This window comes from Ochotona princeps, chromosome 29, assembly GCF_030435755.1.
Source record: "Ochotona princeps isolate mOchPri1 chromosome 29, mOchPri1.hap1, whole genome shotgun sequence".
Taxonomy (NCBI): domain Eukaryota; kingdom Metazoa; phylum Chordata; class Mammalia; order Lagomorpha; family Ochotonidae; genus Ochotona; species Ochotona princeps.
In genome coordinates this window covers 12,051,913-12,074,145 of record NC_080860.1, presented here as the reverse complement: position 1 = coordinate 12,074,145, position 22,233 = coordinate 12,051,913, and the positions used below count along the sequence as shown (strand labels likewise).

Sequence of the window (22,233 nt, the reverse complement as noted above, 5' to 3'; positions counted from 1 at the left end):
CAGTGCCAGGCTTGCGACAGGAACCGGGAACTCATTTCCAATCTCCCATGTGGTAGCAAGAACCCAAGTGCTTGAGCCATCATCTCCTGCCTCCCAATGTGTGCATTAGCAGGAAGCTGGGGGGTGGGGTGCCAATGTTGGAATGCAGCAGGTTCAGCCGCTACTTGCAACACTGGCATCTTGTAGAGAGTGATGGTTCAAGTCCCTGTTGCTCCACTTCTGATCCAGCTCCCCGCTAACACACGTGGAAGGTATGTATCATCACCTAACTGTTTGGGCCCTGCTACCCAGATAGGAGACCCAGATGGAGTTTTTGGCACCTGTTTCAGCTAGGACCAGCCCTAGCTGTTGTGGCAATTTGGGGAGTGAATCAGTGAATGGAAAATATCTCTCTGTTGTGTGCTGATACAACTTTCAAATAAATAAATGTCTTTTAAAAATCACCTGGGATGGGATCCCAGGTACCCTGACATGGGCTGCAGGTGTCCCAAGCAGCACCCTAACCACTGTGCTACCATGCCCAGCCCAAATCTGAGATAGTAAAAAATTGATGTGACGTGTACAGAGCCACACACCTGGTTAGTAGCAGGGCTGAGATGTCAACATCATGCGACAAAGCCTCATGTTTTCAGGACTCTGTTAGCTCGCTTATCTGTAAGAACAATGAAAGCAATAAACAAAATTACAGAAGAAATATTTAGTTCCCGAAGAGACCACAAATTCTTGATATTTTCGCAATTTACATCAAATAATGACATCTTAATTAGACATTGTTATTCTTCTCTGGCTCTAAGAATGGCTCTCCCACACGCATTATTTCACAGCTTTTTGTTGAAGAGGGTTTTATAGGGACAAAGGGAATGGGGAGTTTTCACATGCTTATAATAGTCAGTGGCAGCACCTCCTAAAAGTGGATGAATTCGATTGTGCTATATCATTTCAAGGCTGAAGCACAGAAGTCGTTATAACTGCATCCAGCCACTGTTCTCTAAGTAAACGTGAAAAAGACCCCAGAAGAATGAAGATTTCATGATCTAGCTTATCGGTTTGTTATCTGCACACATCCTTCACATCCAAAGCCAGGAGTAGCTTCGCCCTTGGAGAATACTGAACTGCATTTTGGCAAATGCAGAGCAAGTTTTGGAGGCAGGGAGGTGGAGCCACGATCAATCACAGGATGAATCACAGATGTTGAGTGATTTTGCTTCCTAAGAAGGAACATGTGGCAGGAATCATATTTCATTCAAGCGACGGAGTAGATACTGCCTTTACATTTATCATCCAATATAATATGCTTTTTGAAAAAAATTTAGCATCTGTACATAAGCCCCCCAAAACCCCAGTCCCCTCTAATAGCACAAATCTCAGGAAAATACATTCCTGATACAGGTGGGTGGGTGCTGGGGCCAACATGTAGCTTTTTCCAGTAGAGGGCGCTGTAGACTTCAGCAGACAAACACACATGGCCGACACAGAGATGCTGTGCTAACCTTGCTGGAGTTTCAGCTGCTCTCAAAGACTGGTGGACTTGTCACAACTTTGCCACTTGCCTTGGGACGTTCTTTAGATTAGCTTGCAAAGCTGCCCTGGCTCTGCCGTTTTCCTCCACAGACCTCCTGAAAACGCCAAATTGAGACTCCTGGGCCATTTCTTTCCAAGCACCTGATCGGAATGCAAATTTCTAATTGTGCTTATTCGCTTCAGGGAATTGATTTGCCAGGAGATCAGCTGCCTCCGAACATTGCTTGGAGGTGCCTGCGAATTTTTCTTGCTCAGAACAGAGGTGCCTTTGACCGGAAGCTGCAGAAGTGCTTTCCCTGTCAGTCACTGTCAGTGGAGTTGCCGAGAAGTCAACTTGGAACAAGACAGAGAACAAGGTGCCAAGGTCGGCTGGGCCCAGTGGACACAAACAGAGCCCAAGGCTGAGGTTCCTGGAACAGTGTGTGGGAAGTAAAACAGATCTAGGGGTCAGGTTCAGCCAGGATGAGGTCTCTGGGGGGGTGTGAGGGCTCCCCTGATTACACAGGGAGCTCAGATGTGGAATCCAAGGGCGTGTTGGTCCCCAAAGGTCAAAAATTTTCAACTCAGCATTCCATCTCTGCTTATCTGTGTGTAGTTGGCTACCATTCGGCCCAGATCCTTGTTGCATGGCTCTGCTGCTTGCTACTACTCCTGGGCTGCCACCCTGTCCTCTCCTTCCGTCCCTGGGTTTCCGAAACCCTCAGGATAACCATCATGAGCATAACATCTGTTTTGTGACACATCTTGACAAGCATGCTCCCACCACAGAGTCCCACTGGAACAGACACAAAGCAAAGTGCAAGACCATGAGGGTACAAGCTGGTCAAGACCTTGGACTTGAATTCAGCCAGATGTCTCTGGTGTGACTGCTTTGGAAATACCATTTTCAGTTCCCTTTGACTGCCTGCAGCAGGAGCCCTTCCTGTCTTGGATTTTTGGTTGCAGTGCAAGGATGAAGAATGCTTCAACTAAACTGCCATGCTCAGTGCTCCCCTGGGCCAAGGTTCCCTGTAGCCTGCCCCAACAGGACAGGGTCTGCCTCCCATGCATCTTTGTGTTAAGCTTGCTACGCTTGAAGAGGAGCCATTTTCTGAGCAAGTTGCAAGTCAGAGCTACAGGCAGCAGCTGCATGTTGTCAGTGACCTGGAAGTTCCCTTTTGTTCTCAAGGCAGAGGAAGTGAAAAGAAGGGCTGGGTTTTGTGGGGAGAGGTGAGGGGTAGACTGCTCAGTAGGGGCTTGGGTTCCCCTGAGCAGACAGCTATGCGGATTGAGTGAATACGTGATCATAGTGAAGACTGTGATGCCCAGATCTCTGACTGTTGAAGAAGTGAATTACAGACACAGAAACTGGAAAGACTGGAAAGAATTCTAGGGCCCAGCACAGTGGCTGAATTGGTTAATCTTCCCCCCTTCAAGCATCAGGTATCCTATATGGGTACCAATTTATGCCCTGACTATGGCACTTCCCTTCTAGCTCCTTGCTGTGGCCTGGGAAAGCAGTAGAAGATAACCCAGTGCCTTGGGACCCTGCACCCACGTGGGAGACCCAGAGAAAGCTCTTGGCTCCTGGATTTGGATAGACTCAGCTCCAGCTGTTGGCAGTGACAAGCAGATGGAAACCTCTCTCGGTCTCTTCTTCTCTCTGTAAATCTGCCTTTCCAATAAAAAAAATTAATATTTTAAAAAAGAAAGAAAGAGCCCTAAATTGTATGATAAGTATGACCTGTTCTTTTTAAAAATAAACATACAGGGTTGGCATGCAAGCTAATGTTCCACCTGTGCTGCTGGCATCCTGTGCGGGCACTGGTTCTAGTCCTGGTGGCTTCACTTCTTATCCAGCTCTCTATTTATGGCCTGGGAGAGCAGTGGAGGATGGCTCAAGTCCTTCATCCCCCAAATCCATGTGGGAGAGCCAGAAGAAGCTCCTGGCTCCTGACTTTGGATCAGTTCAGCTGTGGCAGTTGCAACCATCTGGGAAGTAAATTAGCAGATGGAAGATCTCTCTTTCTCTCTCATCTCTCCCTCTCTGTAATTCTGAGTTTCAAATAGAAAGTAAATCTTTAATATATATATATATATATATATATATATACACTTAGGAGCTGGCATTGTTGTGCAGTAGGTTAAGTTGCTTGTGATACCAATATTCCATGTTGGAGTGCCAATTTGGGTTATGGCTGCTCTGCATCTTGTCCAACCCCCTACTAGTGCTCACCCTGGGTGGCAGCAGGTGATGGCTCCACTACCTGATAGCCATATGGGAGGCCTGGATGGAGTTGCTTCAAGCTGGCCCAGCCCAACCTGTTGGGGAGTGAACTAATGGATGGAAGACCCTTCTCTCTCTCTCTGAGTTTGCCTTTCAAGTAGTGAAAACAAATTTTACAAAATAAACATGTTTCGATAATAAAATCAGGAATCTACCTATCCTTACTGATTAAATAAATACATAGAGGGATAAATAGACATAAGGAGTGATACAGTAAACAAAAGGGGGAGGTAAAGCTTTTCCTTATGATATCATGTCAGCTAATACATATAGGAAGGATGACAGAAATTTACAAATGCCACTTGCTACTATAGTGATAGCAGATTTAAACAGAAATAGTCTGTGATTAAAGCTGTTGGGTAGAGGTTCTATCTGGGGAACAGGTTATTGGAAGACTTAAATATTTCCCCACAAAGGACTCATGGATCACAGGTGCAAAGCTGTGCCTTGGAGCGGAGACACCTGCCAGACACCACCCTGACACAGGAAGGATGGTTCGTATCGCCAGTGGTGGGACAGTTTGCCATTAGAGGCTCCTGGCTTGATGGGCTAGGAAGAGCTCAATGTCCCTCCAAAATGTTCTCATGAAGCCTGCATCTGCTCTGGAGGAGATGTCAGGTGAACCAGGCTGAGAGGTGAGGCAGCATGAACTTGCTCCTGACTCTGCTGTCCAGTTTCCACCTGACTTCCTGGGCTGTGAGGAGGGTTACCATGGCAGCTGGTGGGAAACTCAGGAAAGATGTAGGGGTTTACTTCCCAAGCTTCCCCAACCCCCAGGAGGGTCTGTTTCCCAAGGACAAGTCCTCAGATAGCAAAGATCCACTAACCACCCCTAGGGTGCGTGGGTGGGTAGAGGGAAATATTGAACTTGGAAGTCAAGAAATTGTGGCAATTTTTCCACTCAGCCCAGACTGTAACCCCCTTTCCATTTTCTTTGCTTTCCCAGGGTGACACTCTATGCTGAGTTCCTTCCCATGAAAGCCAGAGCCAAGTGTATTTTGCTGATTGAGGTGAGGAGGAGGAGACCTGATCCTCCACCAGCTTTGGAAAAGGGAGCTTTAAGGAAGGTATAACAGACTCACTAAGACGAAGACGGAAATGGAGCAGCTATGTGTCTCGTGACCTGGCTGTCGTGAAATACAATTTCTTCAGTTGACCGGAGCTTGTTTTTAAGCAGTGGCAGCAGGCAGGTGATGTGTTCTAGACCTGAAAATGGCTTTTGTCTGAGAGGTGAAGCTGCAGGTGCCGCTGGAGGGGCACCGGGTGCTGCCCACACTCAGATCCTCACCCCTCTTGCCTGCTGCTAGCCAGCCTGGGCCATGCCTCGTATGAGATCCTCTTTCTTGGTCACTTTCATAGTCGATAGGGAAACGTTAAAAACACTCATGATCCATCCAGCCCCTTTCAATCCAGGGTCTCAAGATTCATTTTCCAGCCAGGATTAGAAGCCCTCAGGACACATATGATGGCCCAATGCCATGACCCTACTATGCAGCTGCCCAAATGACACCACATTCGGGTAATGTCCCAATGGTTTATGTTGCCCCGATGGGCACCGCTGTCGTGGTGATGACAGTGAAACCACTTAGACTCACCAGGCACTGTGGTCACCCTGACCATGTCAATTGCAGTGACCCCCAGCTCAGTTTAACCATCCTAAGTGCATACTCTCCAATGCGCATGGCAGCCAACTGGTCTACACATTCCATAATAAAGGACCCCCTGCAGTTTTGCACATGAAGCGCTCAATGCTGGCACAGAATGGGTGGGATATCTGACTGGTGCCCACTTTGAGTGGACCAGGTGCCCCTTGCAGGTCTTTTGAGCTGACGGGGAAAATGACTGATTGGATTTTTGGAATGGACAATAATTGTAAAGCCCCGGAGTCACAGCAAGCAACAGCACACTCAGAGAGGGATCTATAGAGGAGGACTTAATACAAGGACCATTTCTGAAGTCCCTGTTGAAGGAGCTATCACCCCAAAAGGAAAGCATATTTATTAGGCACCCAGAGAATTGTAGGACAAAGGCTGTTAGACCTTCAGTTATTGTAGCCAGCTTGAGACCACCCTGCAGGGAGGGACCCAGGGGAATAAATGCAGCAATTTCCCCATTGTCCATACCAAGGGACACAATCTTTCCCATACAAACACGGGAAAGGGTAGAGACGGTGAGGCAAGAAGATTTTCAGCCTCATTGGGCACTTCTGATAAAGGAGGCAGGGGGTGCTGTTGAGCAAGGGAGATGGATATTTGCAACAAAGACCAACATGTCCATGCTCAGGCCATGCTCAGGGCTACACTATTCACAACTGTGACTCTCAAGCAACCGTGTCCTCCGACAAACACCCAGATAAGCAAAATGTCCTATGGCTAGGCCATGCAATGTTAGCCCTGAAAAAGGAAGGCCACTCCGGTACCTGTTACAACCTGGTTGAGCTTTAAGAACATGAGACCTAAAAAACATTTTAATTAATTAATTAAAAAAGAATTGGGCTCGGCAGTGTGGCCTAGTGGCTAAAGTCCTCGCCTTGATCCCATATGGCTGCTGGTTCTAATCCCGGCAGCTCCACTTCCTCTCTATCTCTCCTCCTCTCAGTATATCTGACTTTGTAATAAAAAAAATAAATTAAATAAATATTTAAAAAAAAAATTAAAAAAGAACATGAGACCTAGTGACATAAGCTAATTGCAATACTATTACCATGTGATCCTACCTTAACAGGTAGTTGGAGTGGTCAGTATCCTAGAGGTGAAAAACAGAATGGTGCTCTCCAAGAACAGAATGGGAGGTTGGTGTTGAGCAGGGGCCAAGTTTATACTTTCCAAGAAAGAAGCAGCTCTGGAGGTGGGCAGTGGTGACAGCTGCCCAGCAGTGTGAGCGGATCTGATATCACAAAACTGCACACTGTAAATGGCTGAGAGAATAACTTCCTTTTTATTACCACAATATTAATCACAATGTAAAAAAAATGGACACCTCACCTTGGATCCACTCCACAGTGATGTCCACTACCAGATCCCACTAAGTTGCATAGCTCCAGCGGACACCACGTGGGTAGGACCCCATGTGGAAGGCAGCCCTGGGAGATGGTGACCATGATGGCTCTGAATCCACCCTATGGGGCTCCACCACTACACACACACACACACACACACTGATCCTACTTCTCCTGTGCCAGGTCTTCTGGGCCATCGGGACAGTGTTTGAAGTCGTCCTGGCTGTGTTCGTGATGCCCAGCTTAGGCTGGCGATGGCTGCTCATCCTCTCCGCGGTTCCGCTCCTCCTCTTCGCCATTCTGTGCTTTGTGAGTGTCTCCCTGGAGCTCCAATGCCTGGCACCCTTGTTCTACATTCTGTCGTAGTGGGGAGGGGGGCGGAGGAGGATCCCAAAACTACCTTTTCAGATTGTGTCTTAAATAAGGGAAAGAGGAGGCTTGAACCCGCCCCAGGATGGGGTGTTAGACTTTCTGAAGACAGATACTTCTGGAAAGTTCCCTAAGAAAAGAACTAGAGATGATGGGATATATTCATGGTAGCTGTATTGGGTGAGTTGGGAATCTTGGATTGCAAGTCACAGACAACCAATTCAAGCTGGCATGGATGAAAGCAAGAAATCAATATATTATAGAGGATTAATATTTGGCTTCAAGCATGGCTGGATCCAGCACCTCCCAGCCTTTGTCAGTTCTGCCTAAATCATACTCTCTTGCAAGATCATGTGACTTCATGGGCAGGCCACATGCATCAAATGTGCTGCAACTGGGGAGGTCTCCTATGAGCCTGTGGTGGGAAGCCTTCAGGAATGGTCAGGACTACAGTGATTCCTGCTAGTGACAAAAAGGACTATTATGGAACTTAACTGTGTGGCACTCTCTGTGCCCAGATATTTCCATTAATTCTTATGGGAGGTGGGACTGTTAGGAACCCCTATATTCGTTAAGGAGGTGCTGTTTCCCACAACAAGTAGTGCCCACAAAGTCAACTGCTTAACACAAAGTTACTTCTTCCTAACATGACAGAGCAGGATGAATATTGTAGTTTTCTTTCTAGTCAGTGGCTCTCCCATCCTCTATGACCTTAGCGTTTTTTATATAAACACAAGATTCGGGAAGATAGCTGGAGACTACACACACTCACTTCTTAAATACTTTGGCTGGGGGGAGTCTGCTGCTATGCCATTGGCGAACACAAGTCACATGATCTCACCTAGCTGCAAGGAATGCTGGGAAACATAGTAGCTACCTACATGTAGGGCCACATGAATAGATGTAGCCACATCAAGGGACAACTCTATAGTATGGAAAGAGTGGAGGCTTTTTTTTTTTTTTTTTTTTTTGTGAACATTAGCAGTCTCAACTACTACTTACCCAATTTGCTGATTAGGGAACTGAGGCTCAGATAGCTGTTGGTTCATTTTCAGAGAGCTGTCATGTCCTAATCAGCATTGGTCAGCTTTTCCTTGCCACAATGGAATACCAGAGACCACCAGCTTAATAAAGAGAAGAAGTGTCATCATCTCACAAAACCAAGATCAAGTGGTCCCATGGGTTTAGTGTCTGGTGAGGGTGGCAGAGAGCCCATGTCAGGGAAGGGTCCCATGGCTAGATTGGAAGCAGCGAGAGTAGCTGGGCCCATGGTTCTGGTAACCTTCCCCTGAGAGCTGTCACCCCACCCCGTGACTTGCCCACCACCCCCTGGGGCACTTCCACCCACCCTCATTGGATTCAATGTCCTGCTCTTAGTTCCTTAAAGTTAGGACTTACATGTCAACATCTGCTACATCCAGGAGCCTATTCAAACCATAGCGTCACAGTCTTTCTGGCAGCTTGCTTTCTCTCTTGGACTGTTTGCAGAATGATACTAAACAGAGCCAAGCTAGATGAGGATGAGAGTCAGATTTGGGTATTGCCTTAGCCTCCCCTGAGAATCTGAAACACCCCAAATAATAGAAATCACAACTACAACTCTAAATACTGAATGACAGTGACCCATCCCAGGCCCCATGTATTAAGCACTTTGCCTGGATTATCTGCTTTAATTCCTAAAAGGAAGGATCTATGATGCTCCCCACTGGATGGATAGAGGGAAGTACAGATACGGAGGGTGGGTCAACTGATTGTCCAGCATCACACAACCCATCTAAGAAACCACAGTGGCAGGTCTTTGACTCCAGAAGTCTCCACCCTCAAAGACAGGAGTGTGTGGCTGGGAGTAAGTGTTCTGTGTGGGTTCAACCAGGCACACGTGGATCTCCTGTCTGCTTCCCCTCCCTAGTGGCTGCCGGAGAGCGCAAGGTACGATGTGCTATCAGGGAACCAAGAGAAGGCCATCGCCACCTTAAAGAGGATAGCGACCGAGAATGGAGCACCTATGCCGCTGGGCAAGCTCATCGTCTCCAGGCAGGTCAGTGTGTACTCAAGCATCTGCAGCACACATGTCCCTGTGCCTACATGCAGGGCATGCATGTATGTGGGCACACGTGCATTGGCAGTGAATGCAACTGGGGTCAAGCATGTATTTGTGTGTCAGGTGCAGGGAATGGATGGAGGGGTGCAGTGGGCAGTGTGAGACCAGTGAGGAGAATCTGGTGTCTTCAATAGGTCTGTCCATTGCCAGATTGTTAAAGAGCTGCCTGGACCAGGTAGCCAGTGACATGAGAAATGTCATTTTGGGAGTGAAGTCTTGTGCCTGCTCCTGCTTCGGGTTCACCCATGAGCACCTGAGAAATGTGATGGGCAAAGGGGATGATTCTGGAAAAAGCTGGGCAAGAAAACCACATGAAGAAGAGATGTGCTTAGATCCAGAACTCACTCTGCATGCTGTATAGCCATCTGTAACAGGGGTTGCATCGCCCACCTGGGAATGTCATCAGGGGCCCACTGAAGAAAGCTTGATGAGCATCGCTAGGGGGTTGGGGGTGTACATGCTGCATACACAAGGAGGAGGGTACAACCTTGATGCTGCAGACCCGGTCCTCGACAATCAGCCTTGCAGACCTGTTGACACAGGACACACATGCTTAAGCAGATAAGAGGGGTGGGTCTCTGGTACAGTGATTAAGACAAGACTTGAAATGCCAGAGCCCTTATCAAATTGACCAGATTTAAGCCCCACATCTGACTTCTTGTTCATGTGTACCCTGGAAGGCAGATTTACAGAGAGAAGGAGAAACAGAAAGATCCTCCATCTACTGGTTCACTCCCCAAATGGCCACAACAGTCAGAGTTGAGCCAATCCAAAGCCAGGAGCGTCTTCTGGATCTCCCATGCTAGTACATGGCCCCAAGGCTTTGGGACATCTTCTACTAATTTCCCAGGCCACAGCAGGGAGCTGGATGGGAAATAGAGCAGCAAGGACATGAACCAGTGCCCCTACGGGATCCTGGCACTTTGCAAAAGGAGGATTAGCCAATTTAGCCGTTGCACCAGGCCCACACTTGTTCACTTCTGAAATGCCCAGAAAAACCAAAGCTATGTGGATGGAAGCACCCCAGCTATCTGAAACATCACTGCTGCCACTGTTTCTTCCAGAGTACATACAAGCAAGAAGCTGAATCAAAGGCGGATCTAGGTTTCAAACCAGAATCTCTGACATGGGATAGAAGCGTCCCAATCCAGGGTCCTAAACACGTTTAAAAAGCAAGCATTTCTCACATTGCTACCAACAGCAGTCTGTCCCAGCTGCTCCACTTCCGATTCAGCTCCTTGCTAATGCATCTGCGAGAGCAGTAGAAGATGGCTCAGTGCTTGGGCCCCTGTACGCACGTGGGAGACCAGGATGGAGTTCCTAGCTTTGGCATGGTTCAGCCCCAGCTGTTGTGGCCATTTGGGGAGTGAAACCAGTATTTGGAATCTCTCTCTCTCTCTTTCACTCTACCTTTTTAATAAATAAATCTTTATAAAAAATTGGCAAATTGGACGTGGGTAATTTGACCCAAATCATTCTATTGGAAAATTGACCAAATTATTCTATTGGCAAATTGGACTTGGGTAAGTTGGTTTTTGAACACAGTAACTGACTTGAATCTAGAGTAGGCTTTGGGGGAGATGGGTGAGACTGTGTGTGTGACTGTCTGGGGTGTGGGGGTGGGGGATGGCGGGACTGCTTATAACTGTTTTCTGCTCCACAAGTCTCTGGATGTGTCTGAAATATGACTAGGCCCTGGATATGGCTGAGTCCTGGCTGACAGGGCTGGGAGCTGAGTCTTGGTTTCCAGGAGCCCAAGTGTTCTGGCCCTGTTGTGGGAATGTGGCCGACCCAGGTCACCGGCTGGTGCCCCCTCCATGGATGGAGAGGGAAGAACAGACAACATATTCTTTGCTTGAAACAGGAAGATCGTGGCAAAATGCGGGATCTTTTCACCCCCCACTTCAGAGGGACAACCCTGCTGCTGTGGTTTATATGGTGAGAGCCCCTTGTTGACCTCCTGTGCCCAAGCCTGGCTTACATTGGAATTCAGCGCTCGATGAACCCTTGGGCCCAAGGCAGTGTTTCCTGATCATGTCAGTTATTGCAACTTTCACCTTCCCAATGCTATTGTAACACAAAAGAAAACAAAACAAAACCAAAAAAACCAATGCTATTCTGTAAACAGGTTCTCACCTGTACTATTAGTCACTTATTTAAAAACTCAATTCACTCATGACACAAAGATACTCTCATAAAGGGAATGTTATCCATTGTGTCCCCTTATCTCTGAGGACACATTCAGAGACCTCCAGTAGACCCTCGAAGCCCCTGGGAGTACTGAATGCACTATAAGGTAAAGCTTTTTTTTTTAAGATTTATCTAATTTTTATTATAAAGTCAGATATATATAGAGGAGGAGAGACAGAAAGGAAGATCTTCCATCTGCCAATTCACTCCCCAAGCAGCCACAATGGCTGGTACTAAGCCAATCCGAAGCCAGGAGCCTTCTCCGGGTCTCCCACTGAGGTATAGGGTCCCAAGGCTTTGGGCCATCCTCAACTGCTTTCCCAGGCCACAAAGCGGGAGCTGGATGGGAAGTAGGGCTGCCAGGATTAGAATGGCGCCCATATGGGATCCTTGTATGTGCAAGGCAAGGACTTTAGCTGCTAGGCCACCATGCCAGGCCCTGTTCAGCTTTTCTTAAAGGAACAGCCACGGGAGGAGGCTGTGGAAGAGGCCTCAGCAGAGAGTCATGATCTTCAACTCCAGGGCCAATAGAATGTCCGTCAAGTTCTGTCAACCCTCTACCCATTCATATACAGACAGCTTAACAGACTGTTCAAAAGCAGTCTGGCTGAAAGCTTTGTGGATTTTTTTTGTTGTTGTTGTTTTTGTTTGTTTGGATTTTGTTTTGTTTTAAATAAAATCAGTTCTCACTTTCTTCTTCACTGTTGAGGTGTTCATTAACACTGGGACCAGAACAGAAAAGCCTTGGAGACAACCCAGCTGGGCTCCAGCTCTCCCTGCATTTAATTAACACCTGCTGTGTGCCCATCCAAGTGTGGAATCCCCAGGCTCTATAGAAGGGGGGTGGTAGGAGGGCAGAGTCAGAATACCTCCCTTAGGGCACCTATAATTCACTTGGGCTGATTTGAAGCAGTTGATTAGAGAGTTTTAGTGCCCTCCAGAAGTTACTGCGTTTGACTGGTACAAACGGTAACTCAAGGAAATGGACCACTAGCTTCTGATGCTGAGTTCCTGCATAACCTATTGGATGATCCAATTTCTGTTCTATGAACTCGAGTCTTGCAGTTCTGGAATCCAAGCCCGTAACTCAGAAACCGTGAAACCCTAAGATCTCAGAGTCCAAGTCCACCGATCTGACCCCAAAACCTTGAGACAAGGGAGAGAGCGAGCTATTTCCTCCCAAATCTTTACCACCTCTTTTCCAATGAATGAGGCAGCCTTGGGGGGTAGAGTGCTTCTGAACACAAAACACTTGCTTTCATCATGTCCCTAGGCTTGGGTGCTTGATCCAAGTCCCCCTGGAAGACCACTGCACCAAGAGCCAGTGTGGCCCCCAGATTGGTGGTCCCCGCTGCTGTACCCACAGGCCCTTCCCTAGGATATGCAGGAAGGGGACATGTGTTTCTTTGACTGCTTCTTCTGCCTCTTCCTCATCTCTGGCAGGTTCTCCAACGCATTCTCTTACTACGGACTTGTCTTGCTCACCACGGAGCTGTTCCAGGCAGGAGATGTTTGCAGCAGTGAGTGCCATCCTTCTCTCTCCTGGCTCACCTTCCCAACCCCAACCCCTTCCCAGAGACCATCACACATGATCCCCCATCACCGTCTACTCTAATGGAGACTGGAGCAGCCTCTGCAGTTCTGTAAGCAACTTAGCCAGCTTCCCATGATGAGAGCTGATCTCAGTGGAATGGTTAGGTCAGGGTTTGGGTTCAAAGGTCAGCGCCAATGCACTCTAAAAGATCTGTGAATTTGGGTACTTATGAGCAGGGTCCTTTGCAAGGTGTTAGCCAGACTTGGGTTCTCCTCCCTAAAGGTTCAATGACCAAAGGATGCTGTGTACCACTCACAGAAGGTGTTGACCAAGAAGGGGGGAGGCACCTTTCTGCAATAGGATATCAACAGAGGACAATAGGTTTTAGAGAACTGATAAGAGTCCCAAGCCTCCCACTATGAAAAAATCTATTTATGGAAAGAACATCTGCTCCCAGATCCTGTCTGCTGCTCCCTTTCTGAGTGATAAAGCAACATTGACATCTGGCCTTCAGGTGGGAAATAGGGTATGGAGGGAATGAGAAAACCGTCATCCTTGTGGGTCTTTGTCCTACTTGAAAGCAGAGAGAAGACAGTTTCCTTGCATGTGTCTTCTGTATGTTCCAAGGAGAAATGCTTTGGTTTCCTTTGGCAGAATCTTAACTCCTTGGAATTGGAGGCCTGAAGTTATCAGCCACGAGAACTTCCCCTTTATTCCCTTACCATGTGGGCCACCAGTGTGGCTCCCGGCTCTCTCACTGCCCTCACAGGAGAACAACAATCCAGGCAAGATGGGCTTTATGCTCTTGTGCAAAATTAACATGTGCACCCTTCAGCTTTGCCACCTTAGGAGAAAATCGCAGGTCCTTCTCACACTCAGGAGAGAGCATGAGAGCAGAGTGTGATTACAAGGAACTTAGTATCACAGAGACTGCCCTAGAGTGTGCGTGCAACAAAGCATGTGCCGTGTACCACTGCTGGGTCAACCGTGGTGTCCACCCAGCCTGGTTTCCTCTCTCATCCACCTTGCGCAGTGGTTTTATTCGCCCTGTTTTGCAGAGAAACTGAGGCTTGGAGAGATGATGCTGCAATACTGCTGGTTGGGATCCAAAGCTGAGTTCATCCTCTGGGCTCTTTCTAGAACACTCTCCTTGATCCCCACCCAGGGAAGCAGGGCTAGGGAGCGGGAGGGTGTGACTCAAGGCTGTGAGTGGCTCTTCCTCCTTTTCTATCCACCAGTCTCCAGCCGGAAGAGGGCAGTTGAGGCCAAGTGCAGCCTGGCCTGTGAGTACCTAAGTGAGGAGGATTACATGGACCTGCTCTGGACCACCCTCTCTGAGTTTCCAGGTGAGCAATCTGTGTAAGGTGAAGCTAGGAAAGGTGTGTTGGGGGGTGGCTGAGCATACAACATCTGCTGAACTGGGGGCTCTACCTGTGCCACCAGGAAGCAAACCCCTTTTCTAAAGGCACCAAAGATCTGCCCCACCCCCACTAAGGCTACAAGTTGTGCAGAATGGTGAAGGGGATGTTACCTTACTTGAAGGCTAATGGGTTAAGCTCCCATGTTTCATACATGCTGGCCAAAAACAGGAGACTCCTGGGTCAGAGACAAAGGACTCTTGGGAAAAACAATTTGAGCAGCAAATTGGTGTCAGTTCTCTATGATCCCAAGTTTCATAGAGAGGATGAGAAGGCTCTCAGGCTGGTACTGTGTGTTTGAGGCAAATGAGCAAGGTAGTAGAAGGTAGGAGTGCATTTTCTGGCATTCTAATGAAACACTGGAGGTTGTGCACATTATAAAGAAAGGAGATTTACTCAGTTCACAGCTCAAAAGGTGCAAGTTATCGTACCTCCTGATGGATGACATCATCATACTGGGAGTGCCTGTGCATGGCAGGACAGGAAGCCAGTCAGAGAAGTGGGATGGGTCGGTAGCATCCTCCCACTAAACCCACCTCTAAAAGGCCCCACTACCTGGAGGACCAAACTCTTAGCACACAAAACATGGGTGGTACACACAGAAACCATATCAAAACCATAGCAAGTCCATTATAGCTAAATCTTCAGGGAGGCATCTTGTGCTATGCTGTACTCATTAGCCATGGAGGGGAGGGCTGTGGGAGGCTCTCTGGGAACCTATCAGCGCTGTCTATCTGCCCCTGCTGCCCCCCACCCCCGGCAGGTGTTCTCGTGACTCTGTGGGTCATTGACCGCCTGGGCCGCAAGAAGACCATGGCCTTGTGCTTCCTCATCTTTTCCTTCTGTAGCCTCCTGCTGTTCATCTGTGTTGGACGGTGAGTCGCCGGAGGAGGGTGGTGCCCAGTCCTTCTCTTAGGCCTGAGGCTTCACAGTTGCTTTGCTGGGAGTCAAATGTCAGGCTCAAGGTTGGAGCCCTTGGCAGAGGGGGTGGTGGGGGGAGAGGCTGGTTCTCCTCTAACAACCTACAGTACAGACTCTGACCTTCTCTCCCAAGGTGATGCACCTACAGCTGGGTAACCAATAGATCTGTGAAGACCTAAGGTCGATTTGCTCACTAGAAATAGATCTTCTCACAAAAAGACCCTATGATGTAGTCCTGGGTGGCCTGTCTCCATTTTTCCACCTCCCAAAAGGCTTGAAATATGGGAGTGGGCTCTGTTGTCCAGAACCTCCATGGAGGAAACTCTGAGCCGGATCTTATCTAATGAAGGACAGGAAATGTAGTCTAGACCTGGGAATGCTGTGGTCCTGGCATGATCCCTGACCTGCGGTTTCATTTCCCTGGTTCAATTGGCCCCTTCATTTCCTATAAATGCCTGTCTAGGCTTAGTTTGCTTATATCACTTCTCCCAAGTCCTGTCCCCACCCTGGGCACTGCTGCTGTCTCCCTCACTCAGCCCAATTGCTTTGCAGAGGGATGAACTTCAAAGCACAGGACTTGAGAGATGGTCCTGGGATGTGCGTGCCTGCAGGTGTGCGTGGATGTGTGTTGGGTAGGGGTGGGGTGGGCTGGCATGGGGTTGAGTGACCTTCTTGCTAAGCGCTAGGACCTACGTTCTGTCCCAGAGAAGACCTAAGATGGCTGAAAACATAACCACTCCTCTGCTTTCTTCCCCCCTTGCTAGAAACATGCTCACTCTCTTACTCTTCATCGCAAGAGCATTTATTTCCGGAGGCTTCCAAGCAGCCTATGTTTACACACCTGAGGTAGGAGCCTCAAGGAGCCCATGGGGCAAGGAGGGAGGGACCCTACTTCCAGAAACACCAGCCTGGGCAGCCTTGGGTCTTAGCTAAGGCTCAACAGAAGTTCTAAACTCCAGCTGACTTCTCAATCATTTATTTTTCCCTCCTTGCAAAAGTGCATGCTCAATGCCACAGGTCCAAACGTTACATCTCCACCTATGTCCCCAAGATGAAGGAGCCCTATGTCCCCCTTTCTTGGAGGCCACCTTGCTGAAGACATTTTTTCCCTTGTAACTATTTTGCAAATAATATAAAATAATATCTTTTTCCATAGGATGAACATTGCCTTAGTCATTATTAAAGGAAACTGGGGAGGGTTAGTAGACTATCGGAGGTTATGGATAGATTATTTGCAAATGCCAATCAGATCATTTGTACAAGGAACTTGAGCATCTGGGGGGTTTTGTATCAATGGGATCCTGGAACCAGCTCCCATAAGTGCCTGAGAGGTTACTGCATGTGTTAGCACAGGCCTTGGTCAAATTGTGCAACTGAGAAGAACTTCATACAGGGGCTCATTCAGTGGTGTGAGGCAGGGATTAGGGAAGACCCAGGTGACAGAGCAGGGTTCACAGCAGGTGGGGTGGCTGGGGGAACTGCTACAGCACCGGTGAGTTTTTGGTACCTGGCTTCCACTTGCCCAGCCTTCCCAGGGATTGTGAACAACTGGGGAGTGAGCCAGTGCATAGTGATCCTCTGAGTGTAACAATGCCTGAGGTAGAAGGCTTGAAAAGAATAACCAAAAGGGGGAGACTCCCAGCTGTTAGGAATCCAGCACTCAGAATTTGACCCAGGTTCATACAAATCCTTCCAGATGTTTGGAATTGGGGAAGAGAGAAGTATCTCTGGCATCAAACAAAGAAGAGAGACAGGGAAAGAGAGAGAAAGAGGCCAGAGGTACTTCTCCATCTTCTGCAAGGCCCAGAACAGCCCCTCATCACAGAGAATGGCCCACGCAGAGGTGTCCTTGGCTGGAAGGCTGAGACACTGTCTCAGGGCCACAGAATCCTTCCGAGTGGCCTTCCCAACTCCAGGGCAAGGGAGTGCAGCAGCCACACCCCCTTTGTAACAGTCTTGACCTGCCAGCCACATAGTCCTTCCTGCCATCACGGGTAAACTGTTAAGCTGTCCCATCTCTCGTTGGGTGAGATACCTCAAACACCTATTTGTGATAAGAGTTTCTTGCTTTCCCCATGAGCACAGAGGACCTTGGGGGACCCCTCTGCAGGGCAGGAAGGACCCCTTTGCTGTGTTACCCCTTGCTTGTGTCCCCCTTTCTCTGTTGAACTCCCTCTTGCAGATAAGAAACTCCCCCTCCTCCCACCCCTTCCTGCAGATGCTGGAGGGATTTCTTGGACCTCAGAACTGTCCCCTGAACTGCAAGGGACAGAGGGAAATTTACCTGTTCCCGAGTCCACCTCTGGCTGTTGTGTTTCAGGTCTACCCCACAGCAACACGAGCACTGGGCCTGGGCACCTGCAGTGGCATGGCAAGAGTGGGTGCCCTCATCACTCCGTTCATTGCTCAGGTAGGTGTCACCCCAAGTACAGAAGAAGTGGGGGTGACAAGATGCAGGGCCCCAACATGTCATGCCAGTGTGCCCGGCCTTCTGTGGAGGCCTCTGTGTGTATCCGCTTCTGTCATCCTGATCACTCATCCTGTGAGCAAAGAAAGATTGTGTGCAGATGAGGAAAGACAGACCAGAGTGGGGAAGCACTTGTCCAAGGTCACACAGCTGGGAAGGAGACATGCCAGAGCTCAAGCACAGGGCTGTCTCCTAAAGCAAACAACCTAAGGATGCCAGGCAATGTGAGTCCCAGCAATGCAGACACTAACCAATATCCCAGTGCCTACTTTTTAAATTAGGGATATATGAAGAATTTTTGCAAGGTCCATGACTGGGAATCTTCCTGTATCTAGGTGCTTTCTCCATATCTGGGTTTTTTGTTGCTGTTGTTGTTTCGGGTTTTTTTTGCTCTGTTCATACCCATGTTTGATTGCAGTAAGAGTGACATACCTCAGAGGAACCAGTTGCAAGTGAATGATATGGTGGCATCCAGCACATTAATGATGTTAAGCAACCACCACATATGTCTAAAACCAACACATCATCATCATCTGGAATTAGAACCCTGGGGTCATTAATTAGACCCTGTGGTCTCCTCTTCCCACCCCATCCCTGGCCCTTGGCAGCCTCCTATCTACTTCTCATCTCTGTGATTTTGTCCATAGCTCAGGTGAGTGGACACTGATACTTCTGCTAGTTCAGGACCCAGGTCCGGCTTTGGTTTCTATCTGTTCATTCAACACCATTTGTTGTTTGTCACTGTTGATGTTGGCTGAGAACCTGCTTGATGCCAGGTGCTCATGTGCAAGGTGAGCATGTCCACTTGGCAGATGAGGGAAAGGGAATCTATTGCTTCGTGGTCTGCCATGAACCATGAAGCTGGGGAGTTGGCTGTGGCATTGCCCACAATGCAGTTCAACCTTATGAGTGTGAATTCAAGTCCCAGCTCTACTCTTAGTATGTGTATGAACTCGGGCATGCTATTAATCCTCAGTATTCCCCTTCTGTGAAATGGGAGCAAAGTGCTGAGGTTCACAATGGATGATTCTCTCTGACCTGCCTCTTCCACTTCCTTCCCCCAGGTGATGCTAGAATCTTCTGTGTACCTGACATTGGCGGTTTATAGTGGCTGCTGCCTCCTGGCTGCCCTGGCCTCCTACTTTTTGCCCATTGAGACCAAAGGTCGTGGTCTGCAGGAGTCCAGTCACCGAGAGTGGGGCCAGGAGATGGTCGGCCGAGGAATGCATGGCCCAAGCGTCCCCAGGTCAAACTCTGGCTCTCAGGAATAGCACCCACTGGGGAGTGCTGAGCTGGTCTTGGGGGCTGGTGTGGCCCCACTGAGGACACAGATGGTCACTGCCGACATCAAGAGCCCACCCAAGAGGACTGCTGGGACCAACAGGGTTTTGTGTCTTAATTCCATTTGCTCATCTTCATCAAGGTCTGCCAGGGGCTGGAAAGGTGTCTGCTCCAGGGGTTCACTGTATGCGTGGGGCAAAATTTGTGAATAACCTGTGGGTCTGAATGGGAAAATTTTAACTTGCCACTGTGGGGAGGTAAGGTACTGATTTAAGGACATAGCAGCCACACAAACACAGCCCAGAATCACTTGGTCACATCCCCATGAATAACAACCAAAAGATCTTGTAGACCCCCACCACCCAGGCCCAGACTCACTCACACCTGCCACCCACCACCCAGACAGTTCTGTTCCACAGGTTTCTCTACACTCACCAGGCTTTCTCCTTTGGAATTGCAGGTGACCCGGCTAAGGCCTCAGCAGTGTTTCCTTGGGTCAGGGAAATGATTGCTCCCTCCCTCAGCCGGGGCACCTACGTCTTCCTTTCCAGGGCCTGACTTGCCCCGAATCTGGCAGGTAGACAGGCCCTTGAACTTGAGCTGTGTGCTCCTGTTTGACCCCTCTGGAGTTGCTGTCTCTGCCTCCAGGGAATTCAGGCACATGTCCCTGGGGGCCAGCTGAACCTGCACCACACAACAGACCTCAGAAAGCTATCACACCCGCCCTGGGACTTGGGGGCAGCTTAATGCCGAAAGGAGGTGAGAAATAAATCCACAGCCAAAGCAGGACTCCTGATGAAGCCGCAGAGGCCATGCCTGGCTTCTGTTCTGATCCCTTCCTGGATCAGGCTTCAGGTGATTCCTGGAAAAAAAATCCAGGTTCACCCCGGGTGGCAGGGCTGAGGATTTTTTTTTTTTTTTAATGTGCACAGATAGATGTCTGATGGGATACCCAAAGGATGCTACCCAAAAAAATGCTACACCAGCCAGCAGCTCCAACCACGGCTATGGCCAGGGGAGCCTTGATGTTCAACTGATTTCCTTTTTTGGGGGGCGGGGGACCAGCTTGGGCTTTGCACAGACACAGCTCTCTGGCATTTCAGAGTGGGAGCCCTTGGCAGGCAGGCATGCATGCCATGGAATGTGGAGGCATCAGAGGTCCCAAATGTGTGAAATGTGCCCCCTGTTCGGGAGGAGAAGGGGGACAAAGGAGGCCTGGCTGACCTTGGGAGGAAGGACCAGGGCTATATCTTAGTGAACACACCCCCTGCTGGGGTTTGGGTTATGTGCACCGTCCACACGGTGAAGGTCAGGGATCTAGAGCAGCTACCAGGAAGCTGCCAGATCCCTTTGAAGGTCAAAGAAGACTACACCTCTGAGGGAAGGAAACCTTGCAAAGAAGGTGTGTGTGTGCGCGTGTGTATGTGTGTGTGTGTGCCCATGCCGTGTGCATGTGTGTGTTCATCTCTAATTAAACCATGTTGGTGATGGACATTGTAGGGGTTGAGTTTATTTGTCTCCTGGTCTTGCTGCTTGTGTCCACCCCAAGGTAAGGCACCGAGGTACCTTCCTGTGCTTTCCCAGCACGGGAAGGGGCATGGCACAGCTGGCTGCCAATAGTCACGACTCTGACTCCTATCAAAGAGCCAGTATGTTTCTCTAAAGGTGCATGGGTCGCCAGAGCTGACTTCTTACAGGCTCAGCTCTTGGTTCAACTGTGCACGGAGCAGTGTCCCTGCAGTCAGGGCCTTTGGGTCCTATAGGACAGCAGTTAGAGGGGCACAGCTTGGCAGCCCTGTCTGTCCCTGCAGTCCACAATTTCCTTAGAACCCAAGTGGCTGTCTCGCTCATTACTTCTGGCCAGCTGAGCTCTCCTGGGCAACACAGAACTTTGGCTTGGCTGCTTTGGCCTTCCAGCTGGTCAGAGTGTGCCAGGCAACTGTGTGGCTTCCCTTTGCCCTTACATGCCCCATGGAAGTGGGGGCTGGGTCAGGCATGAGGGCCTGGTGGACAGCAATGGTTGACGATGGCTGGGATCAAAGGAATTGGCACTGAGGGCTTTCTCACCTGAGAAAGACTTTGGCTTCTGAGAAGCCTGCCCTTGTACCCCCACCCCCACCCCCAATTTTTTTTTTTTTTTATGGTAGGCAACAAGAGTCTCAGAAACACTTGGGACCTTTAAACAGAACACATCTGTGTCAATTTTTGAACTCTCCCATTCAAAACTCTGCTGCCAAGCAGAGGAGCATCAGCTGGCTTTCTCAGCATGGGGCAAGCTGTCAGGAGATGGAAAATGTTCAATGCAGACATCACTGGGTTATCTCTTTCCTTCTCTCTAACTTCCCCAAGTCTCAGACACACACAAACATGCACACACCTGTCTCTAGTGGCAGTCACATGGTTGAGAGAGCATCTGGGGCATCAACTTTGAAATGAGTACAGATTTTCATTTTACTTTCATGATTGGTTCTCTCTCTCTTTAACTTTTTGTTTATGTATTTGACATCAGAAAAAAAGAGAGAGAGAGAGGCCTTTTTATACACTGGCTCACTCCCCAGATGGCTGCAATAGCCGGGCCTGGGCCAAGCCAGAGCCACACTTCCCATCTGTGAAATCAATATCATAGGGCATTGATGAGGATTTGTGTGTGCAAGAGTTTGGCGCACAGCCTGATGCCCAGTTAGAAGACAAAAAGTTGGGCTTAGCACGATAGAGTAGCAGCTAAAGTCCTCGCCTTGAATGCATCAGGATCCCATATGGGAACCAATTAGTGTCCCGGCAGCCCTGCTTCCCATCCAGCTTCCTGCTTGTGGCCTGGGAAAGCAGTCGAGGACAGCCCAAAGCCTTGTGACCCTGCACTGACATGGGAGATCCAGAAGAAGCTCCTGGCTTCAGATTGACACAGCTCCAGCCATTGCAGTCACTTGGGAAGTGAATCAGTAGATGAAAGATATTCCTGTCTCTCCTCCTCTCTGTATATCTGATTTTCCAATAAAAAATAAATAAATCTTTAAAATAAAAAGATGAGCGAGATGGGAAATGCGCTCCCACAAACAAGGAGACTGCCTGGGCAAATTTGGTTCTTAGGAAGGGGTATCCCTCCCCACCCTCAGCAGCTCCTCCTCAAGCATCACATGGTGCCCATAGGGCCAGTCCAAGGAAAGCTG

The 22,233-nt window shown here is 48.9% G+C and overlaps 1 protein-coding gene across 1 annotated transcript in view; it reads left to right on the top strand.

Annotated features, from left to right (window-relative positions):
• SVOP (SV2 related protein) overlaps positions 1-20,558 on the top strand; it is a 34,106-nt gene extending 13,548 nt beyond the window's left edge. The window contains exons 6-15 of the mRNA XM_004591917.2: positions 4,734-4,797; positions 6,969-7,094; positions 9,064-9,192; positions 11,120-11,193; positions 12,889-12,965; positions 14,218-14,325; positions 15,161-15,272; positions 16,083-16,164; positions 17,639-17,728; positions 18,850-20,558. Coding sequence (XP_004591974.2) covers positions 4,734-4,797; positions 6,969-7,094; positions 9,064-9,192; positions 11,120-11,193; positions 12,889-12,965; positions 14,218-14,325; positions 15,161-15,272; positions 16,083-16,164; positions 17,639-17,728; positions 18,850-19,056 — 1,069 coding nt within the window. The 3' untranslated portion in view covers positions 19,057-20,558. The remainder of the gene's footprint in view (positions 1-4,733; positions 4,798-6,968; positions 7,095-9,063; positions 9,193-11,119; positions 11,194-12,888; positions 12,966-14,217; positions 14,326-15,160; positions 15,273-16,082; positions 16,165-17,638; positions 17,729-18,849) is intronic.
• The last annotated feature ends 1,675 nt before the right edge of the window (positions 20,559-22,233 follow it).